At 34.1% G+C, this 27,721-nt stretch overlaps 1 protein-coding gene across 1 annotated transcript; it reads right to left on the bottom strand.

The window, feature by feature from the left end:
• Positions 1-268: 268 nt before the first annotated feature.
• LOC134846029 (uncharacterized) lies at positions 269-26,034 on the bottom strand. The gene is made up of 4 exons (XM_063863198.1): positions 25,935-26,034; positions 22,200-22,321; positions 21,788-21,884; positions 269-996 (listed from the first exon to the last, which is right to left on the bottom strand). Exons 1-4 carry the CDS (start codon positions 26,018-26,020, stop codon positions 270-272), a joined length of 1,032 nt encoding a protein of 343 aa, XP_063719268.1. The 5' UTR covers positions 26,021-26,034; the 3' UTR covers position 269.
• Between the last annotated feature and the right edge of the window lie 1,687 nt (positions 26,035-27,721).

The raw sequence follows: 27,721 nt of genomic DNA, 5'->3' as shown, positions 1-27,721 counted from the left end.
TCGGTTAGCACCGTAGGTTCAAGTTTCCGCGCTTGCTCTTGATTTTAGGAAATAGGCGGGACCAACCATCTAAACTAGTTTTCAGGGACCAAACAAGTAAGCTTTAGTACCATATGATGAATATCAAAGTCAATTGAAATTATTGGTACCAATTATAAGAAAGAATTACACGTGAGAAAACATATTATCTTGGATCTATTCTTATTTTGTAATTATAAACTTTTTAAAATTATTATAATGTAAAACAAAATATTGTAATGTAGTTTCAATTAAACAGTCGCTTCTTTCGACCCCTGTCTTGTTCTTTCCAGATCAGTTCGCCTATTTTTCAAACTTTGATTCTGACTCTGGCTCGGATCTGCGACTTCAAATCTCATGATTCTAGGTGAAACTGCATTAATCATTCCATTTTGGAATATTCCATTAACTGAGACTTTTTCAGGCGAACTTTCTGCGCTTAACGAATCAATAGATGACCTTTTTTCACCTTGACCTCTTGTTAGGTAAACATTACTTTCAAGGTCATCCGCTGAGCAGTTATCATTTTGAACTGAATAGACAATTGCCGCTTTGTAGGGGTTGTCCGAACTTGGCTGCAAAATTATTCCTTGTTTTTGCTTTCCGGGCCGATTTGAGCGCCCTGAAGATACAGATGATTCATACATTATTTCCGGACCAGTTGAGTTATTATATCTGGGGGGTAGTAATATTTCTCCATTCGGTCGTAACGTACAGCCGTCTGGCAAACCTTCCAGGGTTTCTCTTACGTCATAATGGTTCATAATTTGATACATATTTTGATAGGAGTAATTTTCGGCTAGTTTCACTTCGTAGTTAATTCGGCCAATTTTGTCGCCTTTGGAGTTGGTTTGGTATGAGTGAGGTATGCACTCAGACGTCTCAGTTGGCCTCTCGCGCTCTTGGCCGAACATAACATCCCTGTGTGGTTCATACGCTACGAATCTTTGTGTGAACTCCAGCTGTGCTTTAGATCTCCTGAAACAAATAAACTGTACTCTCAGATTGAACAAAATGCAGTTTATTTCAGATTATTTGAGAACATATTCAGAGTTGAAGCCAAAATGTCAAATAAAATCTGAATAGACTAAAAAATCGTCTGTTAAATTTATACTTCCAATCGTATATTGCTGAGATTTTTTTTCTGGAACAGAATGCGGTGTGCGCAAAATTTATGGTGCAGGGTTTATGGTGCAGGCAAAATTTATGGACAAAAAATTTTGTCAGACTTTTTTTAGGTTAAGTCAGACTTTTTTTAGTCAATCAGCGCCTCCTCTTCCCTCGAGAAAATCCCATATCCGCCCCTGGGTCAGTCGCAGGGGCGGATCCAAAAATTTCTCGAGGGGGAGGCAGATTTCTAGGAAAATGTCGAAAATTTTTTCGACCAAATTTGGTCGTTTTTTTTAGGTCGATCAAATTGATTTTCTGAGCTCTCTGAAATCACTATAAAGAAGCTATTTTGACTAAATTTTTGCGTCGCAGGCAATTAAAAAAAAACAGGCTAAAAAGGCGTTTTTAGGCTCTTTTTGGAAAATGTTGACAAAAAATCGCGTTTTTCGGCGTTCCCCACCCTTAAAATTAGTATTTACTGGCGCTTCAGTCAACCAAAAATGAGTATCTCAAAATAGTACAAACAGGGGACTCACAACCACTTCATCCCCTGCCACGACAAAATAAGAACAAAGGGAGCGTCCTTGTTGCGGAATCCGCTTACAAAATGCACGAAATGCACAGTTTGGCCTCGTAATGTTTATGAAGTTGTATATGAAAACAAAATGGGTTGGTAACAGAGCACTTAACCTTGATGTCAGTTTCTATGGCAATTGGACCGTGTTAGGAAAAATTAACAAAATTAAAAAGCGCAGGTGCGGGGATTGGTAGAAGAGCACAATTACCATATTACGCCAAGTTTTCTTTGACGCAGGTAATTTTTTGGAGAAAAGGGCCGTTTTTGAGAATTTTTTCTCAAAAACACCTTTGCTCAAAACTAGCTCAAAACCAGAATGTATTGACGCCAGAGGTGTTTCAAATTTTTTTGTGGTTTAGTAAGCCAGAAGTGCCTTTCTTAAGATAGTTCGCAACCCTTTAGCAAAGTGTGGCAACCAGAATTTGGCAACCAAGTCTGGCAACCAGAATTTGGCTACAAGAGTCGACTCTGGTAACGAAGTTTGGCGTCCAGCTCACGCTAGAAGTGATTTAGCGTAGTTGGACTCAGATCTGAATCCGTTTGAAAATTCAAAATGCTGGAACCTGATCTAAACTATATTTTATGATTGGATAAATTAGATATTTTACCACTGTAAAGTATTTAATATTAACCAATCATGATCCATCTAACTAACAACCCACTTATTTGTAAGTGCTGAAATTACTTGTAATTTCAGCACCCGAGAGATTTGAATTTAACTTAGAAATTAGTTGCCTCTTCAAGAGAACTTCAGCAGCCGCAATAAACCAGTATACCCTAGATCTATTGAGCCTAGCAGAGACTAGTTAAACAACCTGAGACTAGATAGTATAAGAGTAAGATTAGGATCGGTATTAGACTAAGAAGTTGCACGAATCTATCCGGCCGAAAATAAGATACCGTGACGAGCAGACGGTGTACCCTATCCGAAATTATTCTATGAGTCAACCACATCGGTTCTAACTCATCTGGTGCGACCATAAGTCTCGAACAAGACCTTAATAGCTTAGAATTAACCAAAAATAGATTAGAATTTGGACAAAACATTTTCAAAATGTTATACGACGATAATTTAATCAAAATGTCTCTACGACTCAATAGATCAGAGCCAATATTCCGAACGATAACAGAACTACCCGGAATCGTAAGAAGACCTCGAACCAGAGACGACATACGACAAAGTAGAAACTTACCATATAGTTATATGATAGTACGGCAAAAGCCAACACAAACTTTTATATTTAGAATTTTATTAGCAATGAATTTAGATTTTCATTTGCAAACATAAAATCTTGAAGTCAATATTCATGATCATTTCAGGCGCTAAACAAAATTATTAATATACAATAACGATTGATAAAAAGATCTCAGATCGTTTTCCTAAATTCTGCAGTATTATATAAAACATGTTTGGAAAATATTTATTGAAAATCAAAACAAAATTTAGTAGCATGACAATAAAATGTTAGTAATCATAAAATCATCAGTTGTCCCAGCTTCATCACCTAAACATAACAGCAATCATAAGCTCACTAATATCATTAAAACACTAAATCTTCATCTTAAATAAATTTAAACTATTTTAAACTTAAATTCACTTAATTTTAAAATCAGATCATCAAGGCTTATCCTTGGATCTTAATTAATTTTCTATTTCACTACATTTAAAACTTGATCATCAAGGCCTATCCTTGGATCAAAAAGAACAATTTTGTTCTCCCCCACCCACTTAGCAAGTGTCTAACGACCTCAAACGTCGATTCACTATCCAACCCTTCCAAAAAACCCATGACTAATAGAAATTTTTCAACAAAACTAACCATTCAAATTAGGATAAACAGTGAAGAACTTCGGTTATTCATCCTTCACTTGAACCCTCCTCTTACCAGACCCAGGATAAATCTTAGACTTAGTAAGTTTAAAATAGTATCTAACGAACTACTTGCGTTCTAATTATACCTGAACCTTGTGGATCGATTTACTATTCTCCAACCCTTGAACACAATCACTACCCCTAAGTAAGATTAAATAAGTTAACACCTTAGCTTATACTAGCCACGAGAAAGTAAAATATCATTCTTCGGAATCGATATACTTTTCTTTCCAACCCTGAACAAATAGACCCAGGTTAAGCTAACCAAAAAATCGTAAAGACTAACAGTTTAAGAAAGTAGAAATCATCTAACAACTTTTTGCATCCCTCATCCTAAACCTTATGTCATTCAAAAATCTAGGAAATAAACAAACAATCGATTTACACAACTGTGAAATAGATAACAAAAAATACGATCTTGTAATCACACCTCATACACAAACAGTTGGATATATTAGAACGAAACGACTATTAATAAAAAGAAAAATAATAAACAAACAAAGACAAATCACACGAGAAAGATTTTCAAAAAATAGAAACGCTTTTTCAGAATCAGAAGCCAGCAATTTAGATGAGCTTTATAAATTAAAAGAATCAATTGATAAAAATTGTCCCATTCACGATCAATTATATTTTTCCGACTCAGAAACAACTTCAAATTCATCAAAAAGAGGAAAAAGAAGAATAAAAAAGCAATATAAACAAAAACCAGTACACTTGTATAATTGGAATCAACCAATTAGACACATCGATAGCTACATATTAACAGTCATTAAACGAAAAAATGAGCCACAGCCACACTCAAAGTGACGATAGTCCAGATGACGACGATATTTACCCCTTCCTCGTAGATGCACCCGATAATAGAGGACAGCATGACTTTTGCAAGAATTTACTCCTAAATTTGTTTGAACCCGGAATCAGCCCATGCAAAACAAAATTCCCAGATGTAAAAATTAAAAGGCAAATTAAAGAACATTATCTGAAAGATATATGTAATTTAACACAACAATACGGAATCTACACCATAGAATTCAGTACACCAAATCCGAATCACCGCAAATATGTAATTCAAACAGACGATCTTGACTTAGAATGTTCAAAAGTATTTTTAGAATATATTTAAAGCGTACAATATCATAACTCACAAAGAGCAAACTCCATATTTACTAACGAAGTTTTTGCAATAATATATAGTTATATTTCAAAATTAGAAAAAACAGAAATTCCAAATATCTCACCAACTGAGACATCCAAACATACAAAATTACGACATGAAATCACACTATTTTCAACTTTCCTACATATAATTAAAGAAAATTTCACTAAAGACGAAGTTTCACAACATACAAAACATGACTTACAAAAAATTTTGGCATGGTTTACAATAGATTATTTCACACATAATATAGATTTAATTTCACAAGCAAGAAAAAATATCAGACCTCAAAATTCAAACGATGATACCGCCATCACAGAACAGTCAGACTACGTTTGGGACCCCGAATGGTCTCATCATGCATTTATAAACATCCCACAATCAATTTCAAGTCAAGCAATAAGTACAATATCTTATCAAAGAAATTATGTAAGAGTAGTACCATTAACCATTGATGCAACACCATTAAACTACAATACATTTTTACCTGATACGCGAAATAACAGTTTAAATTCAACCGTCATACAGAATGAAAACCTTAATGGAACTAGGAATCTTACACAACAAGATATTCAAACACCATCACACTTCATAAATGAAGAAATCGTCCAAACAACAACAACTACACAACAAGGTATTTCACCGATATGTCCAAATTTAACAACACCAAAAAATACAAACACTTCACTAGCACAAGTAACCTTACAATCAACCGTTAAACCTTCGGTTGCTCCAAAATATTCACATATTGATTATCAAACATATAGACCTATGACAGTACCGTCAAAAACACGAAGAACGTTCACAAGAAACACTTTTGCAGAACACAATTATAATTACGCACATTCATCAAAAACAAACTATCCCCCACGAAAAACTAATAATAATCTTGTAAGATCTCGATATTGGGATAACCCATTGACAACAACCAACTCTGATGATGATGATGATGATGATGATGATGATGATGATGATGATGATGATGATGATGATGATGATGATGATGATGATGATGATGATGATGATGATGATGATGATGATGATGATGATGATGATGATGATGATGATGATGATGATGATGATGATGATGATGATGATGATGATGATGATGATGATGATGATGATGATGATGATGATGATGATGATGATGATGATGATGATGACGATGATGATGATGATGATGATGATGATGATGATGATGATGATGATGATGATGATGACGATGGTGATGATCATGTTGATGCTGAGTAAACTTTCAAACTAATTCACATCCTCCACAGGATCGTAGTGAAAATTACCCATTCTTTCAACAAAATAAAAAAAAAAGCACCTCATCATACGGATTACCTATTCTCTGATGATGATTATTTACAACCAGATATTTTTGCACCATATACTCAAGAATATCGCGGGCAAGGAGTGCAAAAACCATTTACATATCATAGAACTTTTTCTCCACATCCAACAGATACACAAAATCAACAACCAATACAAATGCATGATGATGATGATGGTGATGATCATGTTGATGCTGAGTAAACTTTCAAACTAATTCACATCCTCCACAGGATCGTAGTGAAAATTACCCATTCTTTCAACAAAAAAAAGCACCTCATCATACGGATTACCTATTCTCTGATGATGATTATTTACAACCAGATATTTTTGCACCATTTACTCAAGAATATCGCGGGCAAGGAGTGCAAAAACCATTTACATATCATAGAACTTTTTCTCCACATCCAACAGATACACAAAATCAACAACCAATACAAATGCAAAACCCAACTAATACACAATCTTTTCAACCAATTCAGCCACAAAAACCGATGATCACACACTCGTATCAACCAACTCAAATGCAAAATGAAATACCACTCCCATATTACCTTCAACAACACGAAATAACAAAAAATCAACTTTCAAATTTTTCACAAATGCCAAATGCCACAAAATCACTACAAATGACATTGAATCCATACCTTATGGGTGGATAATCAATAACATCAAACAAACCATTAATGGTATTCACAGGAACAGACCCTGAATATTCAGTAACAGCAAATTTAATTTAAAAAATAGGACCTGAACCAATTAAAACACCACTACATCAAAATTGGATACATCGACGCACAGCGTTGATACAAACAACCTTAGATGGCGCAGCTCAAAAATGGTTTTCAGTATTGCCAATAGAAAAAAAATCAAATTGGAAAAGATTTACACAAGAATTTTCACAAATGTTTGACTCCGAAAGAAATAAACAACACCAAAGAGTTTTATGTAATGAAATTCGTAGATTACCAAATGAAACCATCAAACATTTAGCAGTACGTATCGAAACACTTGTTCGAAAAGCATATTCATTAAATACACAAGACTACAAAAACACAAAAATGACAGAAATTTTAATGATGACCTTAACACCTCAACTAAGGAAAATAGCAATAAAAAAGAGAGCATCTCATCCTTCCTCAATTCGAGAACCCGATTTAGATTTTCGAAAACTAGTAGACAAACTAGAGCAAGCGGAAATCACAATGAAACTTGAAGAAACAGAAAATCTGAAATAACAATATGTTAATCGAATCGAAACAAACACCACAAATATCAATAACATACAGAAATGAGATACAGACCTCGTTGAAAAAATCACTGAAATACTAAATATTTATGAAAAACATCCAAACTTTAAAGGCAAGCCATCTTTCAAAAAATGGTGTAATTATTGCCGACGATACGGACATAGTATTTCTGAATATAGACAAAAACAACAAGATAACCAAAACAAACTTCAAAAATATAAAGAACCGAATAAATCATTCTATCAATACATGAAGAAAGATCAAAATCTACCAAACAAAAATGTATACAGCAACAACAGTTCAGGAAAACCACTTCCGAACAACACCAATTACACGAGAAATCAATCACCATATAACTCAAGTTATAGAGGAAGATCACCAGAACGAAGAAATGCACAGAATTCTTCACAAAATCATTATAATTAACCCAATAGTCGAAATAACTACTCCAGATCAAATTCAAATACAACACAATTTGTTTCTAGATCCAATTCCCAATAAAACACAAGAGATAAATACTATCCAAACAATCAATCACGAAACTCATCATATAATAGAAATAGAAACTATTCAAATAATCGAAATAGAAGTTATTCGAACAACCGAAATCAGAATTACCCGAACAATCGATCAAGAAATAACTCATATAACAGATCAAACTATCACAGATCAAACGATAATTATCAAAACAGATCACGAAACAATTCACAAAATCGACATTCAAGTTATAATAATCGATATAGAAATTATTCTCAATCACCACATAGAAATAATAACCATTATAATAATTCTAAACATCGCTACAGAAGTAGTACACCCAAACATCAAAGACATATTAATCAAGTATAATCAAATGAAGAAACAACATCAGACCCCCCAGGTATTGACGACACAGGAAATAACGAACTACAACTAAATCAAATAAACTGTGGATCATCAGACACAGAAAGTGATACAGAAAACACTATCTCCATAAATATGATAGCAGTCGAAAACGACTACGAACCTATTATATATGAATAACCTTTTTCATCACATATATATGAAAATCAATTGGAACTCCTTCACAATTATTATATTGAACCCATCCATACTACACAAATGGCACATGAAACTAACGAAATTAACACTGTAAATAAACCCACTGAAAATGACAAAACAAAATGCTTGAATACAAATCACATCTACCAAAATGTACAAAAAGAACAACCCAAAGAAAAAATTTGGACAATACCATTTCTTTTAGAAAGTCCAAGAGGAAAGAATTTCAACCACCAGATCTTGAAATTGATTTTTTAATTGATTCAGGAGCAGAATCAAACATAATTAACATTCTCACATGGAATGAAATCAAAACATTACATCCAAAATTAACGCCTCTTGCAACTTCCAGTAAACTAGCAGCAGCACAAGGATCAACATTAGTAAACTATGGAAAAATTCAATTATTTTTTCTCCCCACAAGAACAATGGAGCAAAATAAAATTTTAAACAAACCATTTAAACAAATATTTCATATCACTGATATTAAACACAATATCATTGGAATACCATTTATCTCTAAATATATAACAACAATCAACATCTTGAATAGTAAAATACTAATCAAAGATAAGTACACAAAAACAAAAAACACAGCCCTAACATTTTTTCAAAGATTAAATAAACAACCACCATTCTTTTCAAAATTTTATCCAATTTATAACCAACAACGGAAACACCTGAAACCACTATCAGGAAATATATATAACTTTTCAATAAAACAAGTTCACCAATATGATAAAAATCAAAACAAACAACAACTCTTTATGTCAGACTTTGAATTCAAACCTATCCATAATTTTTTCAAAATCACAATTTCATCCATAAAATATTTAAAAAAATACGAATTCAGACATCATTTCGTTACATGTATATAATAATACACCGTATCAAGTAACATTACCCTTAGTACTTTTAGGATATTGCGAAACCAATGCTACAATATCACCAATGCATGAAAAAGCATACCGCGTAAATAATATACTCCAATTATTAGATATTTGTCAATCCACAATCCTTAACGAAGAACTATCCATAAATAATATAATAAGTAATGAAAAAAGAAATACAGATTATTTCACAAAAACCCCATATTTCAAACCTACATTCAACATAAACAACTATACAGAGGATCAACAGAAGTTTTTAACAAGGTTTAACTTCCAACATTCACAAATAACACAAGACGAATTTGATAAGTTAGCCAAACAGCTAATAAAATATTCATCAGTCTATGCAACATCCAAATTTGATGTTGGCAAAATCAGTTGATCACTACATCTCCCGTTAAAACCTGACGCAGTTTTCAAAAAACAAAGAGCAAGTAAAGTACCAATTCATTTACACGATAAAGTGAACAGATTACTCGATATTTTAGAGCAATACAAAATAATCTCACCGTTAAACAAAGAAGAACAACCGAAAGGTAACACATTTATTAACCCTGTTATCATCTTAGCAAAAGGAGAATCATTAAAAATAGTTTTAGACGCTAGATACCTTAATTCACTAATAGTCGAATCAAAATGCAATTGGCCTATTGAACCAAAACAAGTTATTTTAACAAAAATAAACGGAAAATACTTTACAACCGCAGATATGAATAGTGCATACAACCAAATGCCACTAGATGAACAATCACGACGTTTAACGCAATTTGTTATTGGAAATCAACAATATGAATTCAACCGCCTATTCTATGGAATATCCATAGGACCAGCAGCATTTTCAGCTTTTATGAGCAAAATTTTTAGACCACTAATACTCAAGAAAAACGCAATCACCTATTTAGACGATGTTTTTATGCAATCACAGACAAAAGAAGAAATGTTTACAGTTTTAGAACACTATCACAAAATACTTCAGAACGAAAATCTGAAGGCCGCCCCCGATAAGTCACACTTCTTTTTAACACGAGTTAAATTTTTAGGACATAATATAGAAAGAAAGACAATAACTCCATTAAAATTACGCATTGATGCTATTCAAAAACTTCAACCACCAACAAACAAAAAGAAAATCCAAGAATTTGCTGGAATGTTAAATTTTTTAAGCAAATACGTTTATAAAATGCAATTATATTTAAGACCATTCTATAATATCCTCAGACAACAAAATAATTTTGAATGGAATACAGAACATCAAACACAATTTGAAGAAATTGAAAAACTTCTAACTGAACAAATTTCAAGTACAATTCCAGATCCAAATCAACCATTCTATGCAATGTGCGATGCTTCAAATTTTGGCATCGGCGCAGCATTATTACAATCACACAATGGTACAAATAAAATGAACCTTATATCAGCAAATTCTCGATTATTCACTCAAGCAGAGCTACGACTCTCAACTTTAATGAGAGAATGTACAGCTATAATTTATACACTTACAGAATATGAATTTCTGATACTTGGATCAAAACATCCAACAGTTCTATTCACAGATCACAAACCAATCATTTTTCTCTTTACACAAAAGTCAAACCCAAATCACCGAGTTTATAGATTTATATTAATTCTAATGAAATTTCCAAACTTACATATAGTTTGGACAGCAGGAAAGAATCTTGCATTACCAGATACATTAAGTCGAAATACACCACCTGAGTTACTTACACGAAAAACCACAGTTGAAATACCCAAAAATATAAAATTTTACCTTGCAGAAACCGAAACATCACCCCATCTATAATGCAAATATGCAGTAAAAACTGACATTGAACAGTCACAGATAAATAACCTACAACAATTCCCACTTTACTTAGATAGCCAAAACAACCACTACGAAGTTGATCTGCTTGGAACATCAACTTTCAAACCAATTCCATACTCACAATGGATAAAAAATAACACCCAACAAAAAAAAATAAAACAACACTCGCATAAAAAAGACCTTTTTCCGTTAATTGAAAAAAAAATCTAACTGATAAAATAAATCTATCAGGACCACAAACAAGTGATTTAAAATACACAATAAATCAAGTTTTTGACCTCCATGACCCATTTGATACAATTCCTTTATCTAAATTAGAAATTGAAAACATTTTTCTCCCCCCAACAGATAAAATTACAGTTAATATCATGAAACAATATTAAAATCTTGACCCAGTAATTAGACAACTAAAATCATGGCACAAATACAAAACTAAACCCGTAAAGGCAGATACCACAATTTTAGGAAACAAAACACTCCTCCGATATTTTCGAAAATTTAATAATACAACAATTAATGAAAACACAGACCTTCTAGAATACCAATTAAATGAATCTACAGTTCCCTGTCTCCCTTTAATATGATTCTCATAGCTTTTAACATTTCACATACACAAAACATTAAAGGACACTCTGGATCAGAGAAAACATATTCAAATTTTATACAAAATTTCTATTTCCCAAATGCACCAATTTGGATAAAAGTACTATGCAATGATTGTATAGTATGTCAGGTAAATAAACCTTATCCAAATCAAAAACAAATAGCACAAAAACAAGATTTTAAAGGACAAAGTTTATACTTTAACCATAGTATCTCATTCGATACAAAAGGACCAATTTCACCATCATCTGAAGGAAACTCCTACATTATGGTAATTGTTGACGCATTTACACATTTTGTAGCACATAACCCAGTACCACATTGTAACGCTTATTACGCTTACACAACACTTTATGAACACTGGATAGCCAAGTTCGGATTACCCGAAATTTTAGTTACAGACAACGGTACAGAATTCATAAATAATGAAATCATCACATTATGTCATTTATATAACATTAAACACAAACTACGTACATCTCATGCACCTTGTACAAACGGCTTAGTCGAAGGTATGAACCGTTCACTACAAGAATATCTTAGATGTATCATCAATGGAAATGATACAAGATACACCGAATGGTCAGCAGATGTAAGATTATTTCCCTTAGCATATAATTCACAAATCACGACAACTCTAGGAATGTCACCATATGAAATGGTTTTTAACCAAAAGCTACGTAAACCAATTATGTTTACAGCAAACTCTCATAAAAATGCACAAAGTTATTGTCAACCGAATAAAGACTCAATTTTTTATAACCTACCCTTACACACACATGATGAAGATCATTTTCATTACCAACAAATCCTTAAATTAGCCTCCGGTACACACACCGAATGGATTTTAAATAGAGATAAAAAAACACAATGAAATTTACCAAAAAGTAACAAAAAAGTTGTTACAAAGGCAAAACATTAATGAACAAATAAATTCACGCTTTACACCAGCCTCCGATTTGAAAATTGGAACATATGTTTTAATACCTAATTTTAACAATCAAAAAGGAATTTCTACAAAATTAAAACCCCTTCGTAAAGGACCATACCAAATAATTGCCCAACCCACTTACGTAACATATAAAATCACCGACTCAGACCAAAAAGAAATTGTTCAACATCGAAACAATCTTTTACCTTATTACCCAAAAGAATACGCACTACGCGAACTAACTCAATTATATTCTTTCACAGGTTTAAAAGTTATTCAAAATAACCCACATACGGAAAATGAAACAAAAGAACAACATGACATTCACCTCGAAAACCAAAATAAAAAATCAACTACAACGAAAAACAATACAAAAAAGCTAGATCAAAATATACATCAAGAAGAAAGAAAAAATAGAAAAATGACAGAAAAAATTATACCCCAAGAACAATAAGAGAAATCAGAACATAGAGAGTCATCACGACTTAGAAATCAACCACGCAAAAACTACAAAACATTCATTCCACAATCTAAAATATTAAAGAAAGTTGAATTTGAAAAACAACTTTGATTTTACAATCAATAATCTTTGCACCTCTGAAATATTTTAAACTTTCATTTTTCAAAATAACATGCTGACAAACACGCAGCGATTCTAGTTCAAAATTAGCCAATAAGATTCATTCAATCCGTCACCTCCTATAACTCTAACACAAACCAATTAGACGAAAGATATTAAACTCCAGGCATATCTATAACTATAACCTTACGTCCTCCAGGTCAAAAATAAGCAAACCACTCCAACTTGACAACTAAAATAAATATCACCATAATATCATAACCCTCCCTTATCTAATAACCCAAAGATCAACAATATTTCCCCAACTCAGACCTCAAATACCCCCCAAACAAAAATGTTAAATTAGCCTAAAGTAAAAAAACGACCATATTAAATTAGCCTAAAGTATAAAAATCTCAAAAATACCCCAGATCACTTGACAAATAAAAAATATAGTAAAAGAAGACCTCCCGAACACCATAAAATTCGCCCCCAACAATTTTTCACAAAACTCAACCCACTTGTCAAAAAACCAAAAAATAATTCGACCACACTTGAAAATTGCCCCAAACAACAAAAAATATTCGATCAAGAAGCCATTTCTTAAATGCTCTTCTCTCGATCAGTCAACATAATACTCAAAATTTTCATAAACTTTTTAACAATATTTAAACTTTTATTCATATTTCTTTTTGATACCTTTGAAGCTTTTGTAATAATCTTAATCATTTTTTGCAATATTTTTTTAATTTTCTATTCCATATTTGAACTATACCTCCAACTCTCAAAAGCCATTGACCATATTCACAGGTACGAGACACAAAAAATTTTATCTAAATGATACGAACCATTTTTAGTAGAACAGATATTTTTTTACTATTTGTAATTTTTATAACATTTTTATCATCCCTCATCTTGACAACATGCAAATGTATAAAGAAGGCAGTCATAGCATTCGCCTTAGCAACAATCTTTTTAATCCTTTTTCTAGAAGAATACTACAAAAAACATAAATTTTTTCACTAAAAGAAATCAATAAAAAACCCTCAAAAATTGCTAACCAACAATCACACAGTCAGTCTTCACCGACATCATCCCAAGCAAACCCGACACCACCTACAACTACCCAAAACCCCCAAACATCTACACGAATTTCTTTTCAAGATAACCCATATACCTTTGAAGAACGACACGCTCGCTTATCTGAACCACTAGAACCAGTTCAACGACAAGCACCTCTAAGTGAACCAACATATAACTTGTACCCAACACTACCACAAGAATTAAGTAGAATACGAAATCTTAGTCAAAATCAAAATACAGTTGAAATAAATAGACAAATTATACATCTACGACGAAACAGAAATTTTCAAACCCCCCGAGTTCATTTTGATATACCCCAATCCCCATCACAAAGTACTCCGGAAAACCCAATGATATATTACCAGTAACCCCTACGCTTCTTTCACAAAGTAGCACCTCAAGTCTACCCTCAGATTACTTAGGTTCAACACCAACATCTGAACAAATACGTGAAAATCCCTTTAACCCTCCAAACCAAACATCACGACTACCATATTGGACAACACAATCATTCACACAAGGTGAACCCAATTTAATAAATGATCCAATAGATATTTCTACCGATACAACAACATCATCATCACTACCAGAAACATTGTCACTACCATCAACACCATCAATACGCCAAATTTCACCGACACCTTTCCCTTTAAATTTCCCAAATAATCTCGACGCTAGATATCGAGAACAATCATCAACAAATATCCCTCTAAGATTGACTGGAATACATTCACAGCAACCCCACCATTATTTGGACAGCACCCAGAAAGTAACCGACTCCACAACTGGGCACTTAATAGATTACAATATAGACAAGATATCCACGAAGACATTCGTGATCATAACATCCAAATACTCCAACAAAATAGCCTACAATTAAAATTTGAAATCACGGTTAAACTAAACAACATTGCTCAACATCCTTACCCATTAAACCCACCAAATATAACAGCTCAATCAGTACCACCACCATTTATAACAACTGAAGTAATATATAAGTACGACAGATATACCAAAAAGACAATTGGTTACATCACATTTTATAACCCATATTCATGATTATCATGCACATGTATATTCTAAAAATATTAATTTTTCTCCAACTCTTTTCTCTAGTAATTTCCGATCAGAATATAAATCCTTCTCCCCGCACAGGACCCCAAGACTTATTAGTAACACATTACGATTGTGAAGAAAATGAACAAAAAACACTACACAAATATGCAATAAATCAAGTATCACAATGCGAAACAGAACCACAAGCTAAAGAAACTACAAATGTAATAGCGACACTCTATTCAAAAGCCCGAGCAACAACAGTTATAGGATACAAATTCACAGCAACATTTTCCGAAAAGAAAGTACATTGTTCACAAGTCTCAAATGGAAATAAAAACCGACTTGACCACGAATCATTCTACCAGAGTAATATCGAACGACTTTTACATCTCAATCCCGAAGATTGTAAAAACGAGTTACTCAGACTAAATATCACAAGAAATAAAAACACCGACAGAAAATTAGTATATTTCCAAGTTTTTTCAGATTCTGTACATCAAGCAGAACTTGAAAGATATCAAGGACATATAAAACTAGATGAAAAACACCCATACGGAAGATTAACTTATGACATACACGATAAACACTGGATACCACACATTGGTATAAATAACCCATCAAACTGCAAAGCAGACACAAAAAATAAAGGATATCAAGAAATAATGTTTTTCGATTGGAAAATACAACTCGAAAAAATACAACTCACACGAGATTTATCAGACAACACAATGATCTATCAAGGAATTAGATTACCTTGTGAAAACGATCAAGGCTATTGTGACCCTACAACACGAACACAAGCAACAATTGTTTGGTTTCCCGAAGATACATGTACAACATTTCAAGTAGCAAAAATACACGCTCGAATGATAAAATTTCACGAGAAATATTTCATTCAATCAATTCCATATGAACAAGTAAATCCATCACGAAAACAAAGTACTGATTTTAGAAACATCCACAATATAGAAAATAAATTGACACGTTTTCAAATATATCAAGAAACAGAACTTGCATGCAAATACAGAAACTCATTTTACAAAACACAATATTCTGAAATATTAGTTGAATACGAAAAAGGTTTCGACATGACCACTGGAAAAATAAAAACTGACCCTTATGCCACAGGTCATCCTCTAAACGAAGGAACATCATATATACCAGTTAATTTTCAAAAAAGTAATGGTCAACCAGGTGGACATCTAAAGCCCCATGACACTAGAAGCACACCTTTACAAGAACTATCACTAATGAATAATTCTTATTTTGGTAATATCCACTATGATATTCACTTAGATATGAAATTAGACTACACCATTAGCCGATTTTTTCAGGAAATGTCACTCTCTGAATTAGAAACACTTCACCAACTATGCGAATTAGAACGGACACAAATCCTACAATCACTTGCACTAGCAGTATTAAAAATACCCTACGCAGGATATTTACTATCAGGAAATAGATCAAATTTTTTAGACTACGAAGGAAACATTTTATGGTTTTATACCTGTACCAAAAATGTATCACCACTATATGTTTTTGAAGATAAACGATGCTATAAAAGAATCCCTATCTTTTATAAGAATAAAGTACATTTCGTTAACACACTTTCAAGACGAACCTATTTCTGGGATACCGCAGTCCCATGTGGATCAGAAAATAGCCACAATGTAGTACAACTGAACCCTGATGAAGATATATATTACCTTCTTACCCCATACCCCACATTAATGCAATCAATCAAAAATTTTTCACCTGAAAGCATTAGAGCTATTGCTCGAAACCCAAATATCGATTTACAATCAATTGGAATATATTCAAAATCCGATATCCAACATCGCATTAGAACACAACAATTCCAAGAATTATTAACACAAATGGACACTATACAAAGACAATCAATTGATCAAAACTTACGCAAACTTGCCGAAACAGCAGGATTTGCAGATATCTATACACAAGATTATAGCGGATATTTTAAAGACATTAAAGACTATATATATATATCTAAACGGTGAAAAATACCGACCACAAGATATCTCACCTATAAATATTTTTAGCTTTGTTACACTAAAAAATGAAATTCTTGATTTTCTAGGATGGCCCTATTACATCTTAGAAAAATTAACTATTTTATACGCAATGTTTAACTTTATAGGATTTCTTTTTTCACTTTTAAAAGGAATCTATAATACATGCGCTATACACACACAAGTAAATAGACAAGCAAGTGTAGCACGCATACTATTTGCAGGATTTTTTGGAATTTTTTCATCATCAATAAACAAAATTCTTTTAGACGCACAAATAAAAGAATATAACACAAAAATAGCGACAAGACAGAACGAAGAACATAATAATATAGAAATAACGCCTACAGCACCACAGTTGCCACCCCTACCACATAACCATCCATTATCCCTAGTCCCTCAAAATTTTCGCAATTTAGCAATAACACATAATCCAAATTTTAGACCAAACAAATCGCAAAGTCCCATACAACATATAATGACACATCAATCACAAGATGAAAATACATACGAACAAATTATCGAACAACCCCATACCACCGCTTTTCAGTCTCAAAATAATAATTTTTTTAGCCCACGATGAGCCGACAACTTGGATCCCTACACCGCTCAAATTCCCATCCAACCAACCTCAACACTCCAATTACAATAATTCCACTTTTTGCTTTCCCGCCAACCGATTTCCCAACTAGTAAAATAACATCAGGCATGAATTCAGACACTAATTCAAATATTTCAGTTTTATACTCCATTTCACAACTCAATAACCCTAATATTGAAACCCCTGATGAATTTGCAGACTCTGAACCATCTCCATCCAATAATTTTCAAACCAACTCCTCAATTTTTTCAAAACCCCCTTTTCAACCAATCCCACCAAATAACCCACTCCCATCCATTTCTACACCCTCTTATGCTTCACAAGTCACCCCAACCTACTCTTCATTTCATTCAGACCGATCATCCAATTCTCCAGATATTCCCCAAGTCTCCCAAGAACTCGATAATTTTATCACCCTACAACAACAACTATTACACCCTAACACCCCCACTATAAATCAGATTTCTTCCACAATAGAATCCTCAAACCCACCTACCCCTACACCCTCTTCAGCTTATTCTGCATCATTAGCACAATCATCCACTTCCACCGAATCATCAAAAAGCACTAATAGAGCTTATCGCACCTTTAAAAGAAAATTCCCAAACCATCCATTCCCAACCAAACCAGGAACAGCCCGTGAATACATTAATCATCCACATCAGACTAACACGAACGATTTTCTAGCAACCACCTTACCTTCATTTCCACAATATACTTTAAACACCCCTCATGACACTAACGACACACGTAGCTTTGTAGATGAACATGTTTTAATGCCTACACTTCATTGGACATCATATTATCATTTTACTAATCCCCTTTTCCTACCATTATCTAATACTCATGACGATATAGAAAGAAATCAAGATATGCTATATCGACTCACCACACCACTAACACATAGACAATTTACTTATATAGGATATAAAAAATCACTAAAAACATTCACTGCACCCCGAGCTAACGAATTTACGCTAGAATATTACGATCATAACATCATACGAACTAACCAAGACCAATTTTTAGATGATGATCGCTTCGCTAACCCACAACTAACAGAAAAATTCTTCATCAAAACACCATATGTATTTACACTCAATATATTTGATCGAAAATTTGACCACATCATTTCTGAGGCACTAACCGACATGCAAGCTTACGAAAGTTTTAAAGAAAAATTTCAATTATTTTCACTAACCTTCCACTTCCTTGCACCACATGAACGCGATTTGCACTGCTCACACGACATTATGTTACGCACTAAACAAACCCACACATATACATATTATCGCTTTATACAAAATCATTTTGACCTACACACTCCATCAAGACAACCACACCACCGTTTTCAGTTTCTTAACTCTAAATACACTTCACCATTTTTTCTTAATTTCACATATTGCATCAAAGATACTAACCTTCACGGTATCCTCCGCAATTATGATCCCATAACCCAAATGTATATATTTTGTCCCATCACGAAGACCTTTAACGCAGAAGAATCCAGACCCTTCCTTATCCCACATGAATTTATTCAACCTATAGAAATCCCAATATTAGAATTCATCCACAACACTAAATACAATCACAAATTATATAACCTCAATCAAAACACACCTTATGAGTTTGCAGTTGGCACTGAAGAACTAAAAACTATTAAAGCACTTCAATTGCTTTGGCCACTGCTTCAAACTAAAAACATCATTCGCATACTAGCAAAATTACTAACAAACTCCGACATAATACACGACATCTTCCCCCACGGTTTTTTCCCCGACGACTAACAGGTAAGTATAATTTATACATATTTTTCACTAATAAATTTAAAATAAATACTAACCATTCTTTACTCATGTTTCATTTAGATCTTTAGTCTCCATACCAGGATCATCTGAAGAAACAAAAAAGCAAAATAAAAAATAAACTTGTTAAAATTTTTCACTTCACTAATATTTTCCACAAGATAAACTATAAATTTATACCAAATGTAGTAAATTGATTTATAAACTGTTTCCCCAAAAGCAGTAAATTTCATAAAAAATGAAAATTTGTAAATTAATTTTTCCCCAAAACAAGCAGTAAAATTAAAATTCTATGTAGTAAATTGATAAAATGAAAATGCAGTACTAACCTTTTGATATTTTCATTCACTCGCACAAGAATTCTATCCAAACTCGCACAGCTCGCCCACGAAGAATTGTTTAAATAATGAATTTCAGTTTCAAGCTTTCACACTCAACAACTCTAACACGCGATAACAAGTTTCAAACTTTCCTTTAGCCCGGTTGGAAAGGAATTATATACTAAACAAAACTAACCAACGCAGCTTACTAAACACCACAAATCATAGAATAACAGCATGACTAAGAAAAGAAAACCAACGGTACCCAAACCGGATTAACCCAGTTTAAAACTGGATAATTTATTCTTTTGAAGACTATTATAAAGTCTAAGAAAGAAATAATAAAACACAAAAAAGTCGGAAGACAAACCCATACCAAAAACAATTTGATTTTTGAAAAAAAGGACACAACCAACGAAACATAAGAAACACCACCATAAACCCAACATAAAATGTTATCACATAACAGGACCTCTCACAGAAACCGCACGAAATCATACTCCCACTCCTGGCCTAACCCACCAGAGAGAACGTCCTGAGCATGCTCTATAGCCGGCCTAACCCACCGCGCTACATCCACGCTTTGTGACCACACTTCTATTTTTAATAAGAGGTACTCAGGGGTGAGTAATTCTTCAAAATAACCGAACTAAAACAAAATGCTTTTGTGAAAACAACTAACCAAAATCATAATTAAAAACTGAACTAATAAAAATTTTATAAAATGTAAACTATACCTTGCAGTATATAGATGAGCACACAACAACAAAGACGAACATCCAAAGACAAAATGACCCCACTACACTTAAAAAAGAATGGCCAACCACAAACCGATATGCCGTCCACAATCACAAACTCATAGGATTTAGAGTACGACTTAACTTCGCAGAAAAGGAGTTCATTGAACTAGACCAATGACCACCTCGATGTTCAAGTATACGTACAGATCCGAGTTACAAGGCATTCCCTCCACGCACAATCTCCACGCCATTCCCAGACGAGGTCGAACACAAAAGAAGTTCTCTACATAAAACAGAAAAACCCGTCATAGCAAACCATTCTGAAATCAGATTGATTTCATTGGGAAACACCATCGTTATCATAAGAAGACACAACGATTGATGCCCCTCACTCCAGCGTCCTGGAACTTCTCTAACAAGAGAAACCGGACAAGAGTACGATGTTCGCCAAATACCAACGTCCATCATCCATCCTTTGAATTGCAGAAAGATAATTCTAAAAAACTCTGTAAAACCCGGATGGGTGGAACCTGATCTAAACTATATTTTATGATTGGATAAATTAGATATTTTATCACTGTAAAGTATTAAATATTAACCAATCATGATTCATCTAACTAACAACCCACTTATTTGTAAGTGCTGAAATTACTTGTAATTTCAGCACCAGAGAGATTTGAATTTAACTTAGAAATTAGTTGCCTCTCCAAGAGAACTTCAGCAGCCGCAATAAACCAGTATACCCTAGATCTATTGAGCCTAGCAGAGACTAGTTAAACAACCTGAGACTAGATAGTATAAGAGTAAGATTAGGATCGGTATTAGACTAAGAAGTTGCACGAATCTATCCGGCCGAAAATAAGATAGCGTGACGAGCAAACAGTGTACCCTATCCGAAATTACTCTATGAGTTAACCACATCGGTCCTAACTCAATGCAATCTTAGTTTTATGCCTGTAAGTTCAAAAGTGTGTGACTTACCTTTGCCAGAATATTTCAGCTATTCCGACCAGGAACGCAAGAAGGGTTCCAAAAATGAGGACGTAGAATATACCAGCCACATTTGACAACTCAATGCCTAAAAAAAGAAAAAACTGATCTCAGAAGAAAAAAGACCTCACATTGGTTTTCCTTAATTGATTCTGACAGTACGAAGTGTAGACCTTAACAGTATACGAGTTTTTTTTTTAATTTCAGATTAACATCAAATTTCTGTCTTTTGAATCTACTTGCGCTGCAATTTGCAAAGTTAGCTCTTGCAAGTAAGTCATAGCTTACTACGCGCTGGTTTGGTTATATGCGGCATTGTCAGTCTAAATAATTAACCTCTGGGTTGGACCTCCGGGCTGGTTGACTAAAAAAGTACAAGCATTAGGGATTGGCGTGGACTGACCTTTGGCGGCACTGTCGTTGTTGGAGGTGCTGTCCTGCTGTGATTGACAGTGACTGTTGCTCCTCACAAACCACTTCTTCCTCAGCTTCTCCATCACCCCACTCTCCTCCAACTTCAGAATACTACATGCAAACAAATTAGAAAAAGAAGCTGAAAGGCGCACGAAAAATGTGTTTACTTAAAGATTATTTTTGACCTTTTCCACCCCCACCTCACACGACCATCAATTTTATGGTGTAGCGAGTGGTGTTACAAGGTCAATTGTGATGACTAAATATGTTTGGCACAGCTTTTTTCGACCGCATTTCAAATTTTAAAACGATCGGACAATGTGATCAGTAATTTTACTAGTAAAAAACTGCAGGTGGGGGGAGGAGAAAGAGCCTACTTAAACTATTCACAGTAATTTACGGTACCAAAATTAGCATGGTAATAAAAAAGGAGAAAAAAAAACATTTTAAATTTTTCCACCCCCTTCCCCACCCCCCTCACAAGCAATCTTAAAAATAAATAAACAACTGCTCGTATCAAGGCTAAGCCCGTATTGATTCAAAAATTTCACTAAAATTAGATACAGATTTCAACAAAATTGAACGAATTTTATTATTAAAAAATGGTACTAAGTTTGGCTGTGCATAAAAAATTGTCCCAAGAGTTAATATGAACAAATTTTTTTTTATTTAGAGCTTTTCTAAAATATTGATTCTCTCCTCAATTTAATTCAAAAAAATTTTGAAAAAATATTATCACCCAAAAATTAGAAGGAAACAATTAGGGTTCAGACCAGGGGCGGATCTAGGATCTTCTCGAGGGGGGATTATCAAAATAATTTTTCTCGAGGCGGGATGTGGGGCGCAGGCAAAATATTGAAACAAAAATAACGCCAAAAAAAGCGTTTTTAGGCACTTTTTAGAAATTTTTGACCAAAAAAAGTTCGTTTTTTTCTGCGCGCGCTCCCCTCTCAAAATCAGTTTATGATGGCGTCGAAGGCACCTTTGGAAAATCTTAAGGTTCCGTCACCAAACATGATTTCTCAAAATAGAGTTGGCAGGGGTCGAATCCCTGCGAGGGGGGGCTGGTTGAGACATAATTTGTTTTGTATCTCCATTCATTATTTAAGCATGCTGCTAACAAAAATGCTTTGAACTATCACAAAAAAACGGTTCAAAGACTGGTTAGTTGAGAAAGGCGCCTGTAACATTGCAAAATTTTGCCTTTTCTAGGTTATTCTAAACTTACTCCGACTTTTTGATCCATTATTCGAAAAAAGGAGTGGAATGTTCATGCTTGAGGTAGTAGTTGTTAAACGGGTCGTTTTGGACTTTTCTCTTTAACGATTCTGTCAGAGCTTAGACATGCGCTCTAAAAAAATTGGGTTTTTGAACTCTATTTTTAGAAGAGTTTTCGATTGTTCGTAACGTAATAACGGAATATTTTTACTCGGGTGGCTTTTTTTTCTTCAGACAAATTTCCACTTTTTAACTAGCCAATTTTGAGGAAATTTTTTATATTATACATAAAATCTTGTTGTCTTGGGCCTAAACTTGAAGAAATATTTCACCTGTGATGATGAGTTTTTGTAAAGTTATGGGGTTTAGAGATTGCCATTTTGGCCAATTTGGGACAGTTAACGCTCGATATATTTCGCGCTATTAACGCGTAAGCGGAGATGTGATCCGTCTTGGAAATTGTTTCAAATTGGTCGTGGGAAGCGTACTTGCCATAATTGATTTGTTACTAGGAGCGAAATTAATCATTTTGTACTTTATATGGTGTACAATAACTTTTTTGTTACACTTATTTTTTTCAATTTATTACTGCTCTATAGACTTTAAAAAGCAGTCGGAACAATCAGGACCTCGGCCTGATACGAGCATTTTTTTATTCCCTAACGTGAAGCTATGAGGTTTGGAGAATTCTCACTTTTGCCATTTTCAGACGATTGACGCGCAATGAACTTTCAGTGTTATATGAGCTAGGACGAAATAAGGCAAAACAATCATATAGACAGTGGAAAAAGAGCGAATGAACCTTTGTAAAAGAGAAGATAATTTTGACTTGTAATTCCGGCTTCCCAAGAAAACGGAATATTTATGCTCCTGGTGTTTTTTTCATTCAATAAAAGTTTTCGCCAAAAGTTTTGTTATACCTCATTCAAGATATCAACTTCCTGAGTTCAAAATTAAAAATAAATTTAACCTCCAATTATTTTTTGTGAAGTTCTGGGGGTTTGAAAATTGCCAAATTGGCCATGTTCTGGACTAAATTAGGTGCGCTTTAAAAAGTTTATTCGTAATGCTGAGAGCGTAACGCGAATTATTTATGCGTGGCGAATTATCCCGCACAACAAAATCGTTCCAAATTGAATTGAGGCTAGCTAATTGGGCGTATTAATTACGTACGATTCAAAAATTTACCCTTTGATATTGTCCAAAGTTTATAGATTTCAATATTTTCTTATCCCAAAAGCTATTCGCTATGAATTAAGGAACATTCCGAACATTCCACAGCTTTGCCCTGATATACGAGAAGTCTTGTTTTGTTTTAAAAAACTTCACTTTTAAAATTTCAAAAACGTTTATTGCCTTGAAGCGCTGAATTTTAGAAACAAGTTATAATTGACACTTCTTTCTTAAAATAGATCAAGTTGAAAAAAAAATGGATCATTAATTTAAGTTTTTACTTCGCGGGTAAATCTGAGAGCTGCAATCCATTTTTGAGATAAAATTCAATCACGTTTTTTGTGATATTCCCACTGTTGCTGTTCGATTTTGTGAAGTTTACGTACCTTTTAAAATTTGGACTGAATTGAACTTATAAAGAAAAAAAAATCTAATCGCCAAAAAAAAACAAATTGGAACATCATCAAACTCCTGAAAAAAAAAATTCATTGCGAGCCATATGAGAGTAATACTACGTTCTTTGACTCGTATTAGTTTCCGATGGTTAAAACAAAAGACTCTCCTCCTTCATATTTAAGGACTAAGTGCAAAAAACTTGCCAAAAACCAGATTGCGTTAAAATTAGATTTACCCCAAACAGCTATGGCAAAAAAGCTCGGCATTCGTTTATCTAAATCATCGGAAAAAATAAAACGGCGTTCTTTAATAGTAAAGTTTGTATAATCTGAGCCAACTGTTGTTTCCGTGACAGCTACTAAAATTATTTTTCTTAAATATTCAAAAAAAAGTTCAAATGGGCGAAAATAGTTTATAAAAGGAACTGTTCTGATGATTATATTAATTAAGTTCGGTGAATGTGCGCAATTGTAAGGTGATCGTCTGCTGTTTTTATTTCTCTCAATTGATGCCGTAGACAACTTTTTGAACCACCGATTTGACAATCACATTGAGTCAAAAGAGATCACACAGCAAAAACAAGGACTAGCAGAGAAAAATAATCCGAAAACATTGAATTTTAAGCAGCAGAAAAACTTTCCAATTTGCAGAATGTGGACTAGATTCTGGCCGAACTCCAGTCTATACCGTCTCAAGTATGCGGAGTGCTACTTCTGAGCCAAATGAGCTGCGAATCACTGCTTGTATTTGAATTAATTTACGCTTTGCATTTGAATAAATTTAAAACTTAGCTACCAAAAGATTTATTGCAATTCTTTTTAGAGCAAACAATTTGTTCACCAGACACCAACTTAATAAAATCAACTAGGATTTTGTAGGAAATCTCGTAGGAAACCATAGAAAAATAAACTACATAGAAATTGGAAGTGTTTCTGACCTCTTGGATATCTCCTCCCTGAGAATGGTCCCCTTCTGCACTGCTATCCCATAGCCCTTCTTCAGAAAAGGCTTCCCCACTGTCATGTACTCACAGTTCACTGCCTGAAACAGATTTAGTTGAAAAAAGATAAAACTAAAGTGAAAAACATCATAACATTTTTGAAAAACTGAATATAAAAGGAAACGAAGAATTGATAATCTGTTTTTTAATTGCTAAGCATTGAAACTTGCTTATATTTATTCCTGTTTTTTTTTCTTTATCTCAAGGTCACGTGCTAGAAAAGGTTGTTTGCAGAATTCTGTGTTCATAACACATGGATTTGGTTTCTTTTTATGCTCATCTATGAGTGTTGTCTTCTGAATTTATAGATAGTTGAAAAAAGGTTTGCAGCATTTTGAAAAATTAGTGAAGGTTACGGATTAGCTTTCGGATTAGACTAGAAGGCAAGAAAACGAAACAAGAGTGCTCTTATCGGGGCGAAGTCCTGAGTGTTCAGACTGCTGCTTAAAGTCGATGAAAACGTTTTCTGTCAAAAACTGATAAATGGTCGGAAAAAGTTGAAATTTTTGTGATTTCTGTTTTTTTTGTACACTTTTTTCTTCATTTTATAAATGACACGAATTATATTGCGCAATAATTATCCCAACTTGGCTAAATTGGCCTCTTTCAAAAATCGATAAATTTATGAAAAATGATCACAGGTAAAGTATTTGTTGAATTTTGACCTCACAGCATCACTACCATTTATATGATATCGAAAATTCTCGTCAAAATTGTCTAGTTTGAAATCGAAATTGGTCTGAATAAAAACCAGCACGAGCACAGCACAAGGTTTCATCTTTTTCTACGAACGTCATAATAAAAATAGAATTTTATGTAGAATGATGTTGTCCACTGTAGAAAGATGTTGTCCCACATGAACGCGCATCCCCCTCCCTTACCCTCCTGTACCCCTCCTCTGCATCATCCACCAGGAAAGAGGATAAAATAACATTACAACATGACCCTTACCCTCAACCACTGTAGAATGGGTTTGTCCCCCATGAACGCGTATCTCTCCTCCCACACCCCCTTGTACCCCTCCTCTGCATCATCCACCAGGATAGAGGAAAATATAACATTACACATCGTCCTTACCTTCATCCACTGTAGAATAGGGTTGTCCCACCTGAACGCGTATCCCACCTCTCTCACCCTTTGAACCCTTCATCTGAATCAGCAGCCCGGGTAGAGGATAATATAACCTTACCACGTCACCCTTGCCTTCATTCACTGTAGAATGGGGTTATCCCGCATTAACGCTAATCAACCTTCTCTCACCCTTCTGTACCCCTCCTCTGCATCATCCACCGGGATAGAGGATAAGATTACCTTACGACTTGACCTTTGTCTTCATCCACTGTAAAATAGGGTTGTCCCACATGATTGCGTATCCTCCCCCCCTCATCCACCTGTACCCCTCCTCTGCGTCATCCACCAGGATAAAGGACAATATAACATTACAATTTGACCCCCACCTTCATCCACTGTAGATTGAGGCTGTCCCACTTGAACGCGAAACCCTCTTCCTCACCCTCCTGTACCCCTGCTCTGCATCATTCACCAGGATAGAGTGTAGTATAACATTAAGAAATGAACCCTACCTTCATCCCCTGTAGAAAGGGGTTGTCTCGCATGAACGCGTATCCCCCTCCTGTGTATCATCCACCAGGAGAGAGGACAATATAACATTAACACTTGAACCTTACATTCATCTACTGTAGAATGAAGTTGTCCCACATGAA

This window comes from Symsagittifera roscoffensis, chromosome 5 (assembly GCF_963678635.1).
Source record: "Symsagittifera roscoffensis chromosome 5, txSymRosc1.1, whole genome shotgun sequence".
Classification (NCBI taxonomy): domain Eukaryota; kingdom Metazoa; phylum Xenacoelomorpha; order Acoela; family Convolutidae; genus Symsagittifera; species Symsagittifera roscoffensis.
Note: the sequence above shows the minus strand (reverse complement) of the source record. Positions and strands in the feature narration are given on the sequence as shown.

Coding starts and splice junctions, on each gene's coding strand:
- LOC134846029 (XM_063863198.1), bottom strand. CDS start 26,020: ATGACAGTGGGGAAGCCTTTTCTGAAGAAGGGCTATGGGATAGCAGTG. Junction 22,322..25,934: donor AGGGAGGAGATATCCAAGAG/GTCAGAAACACT, acceptor GTTTGCATGTAG/TATTCTGAAGTTGGAGGAGA. Junction 21,885..22,199: donor CAACGACAGTGCCGCCAAAG/GTCAGTCCACGC, acceptor TTCTTTTTTTAG/GCATTGAGTTGTCAAATGTG.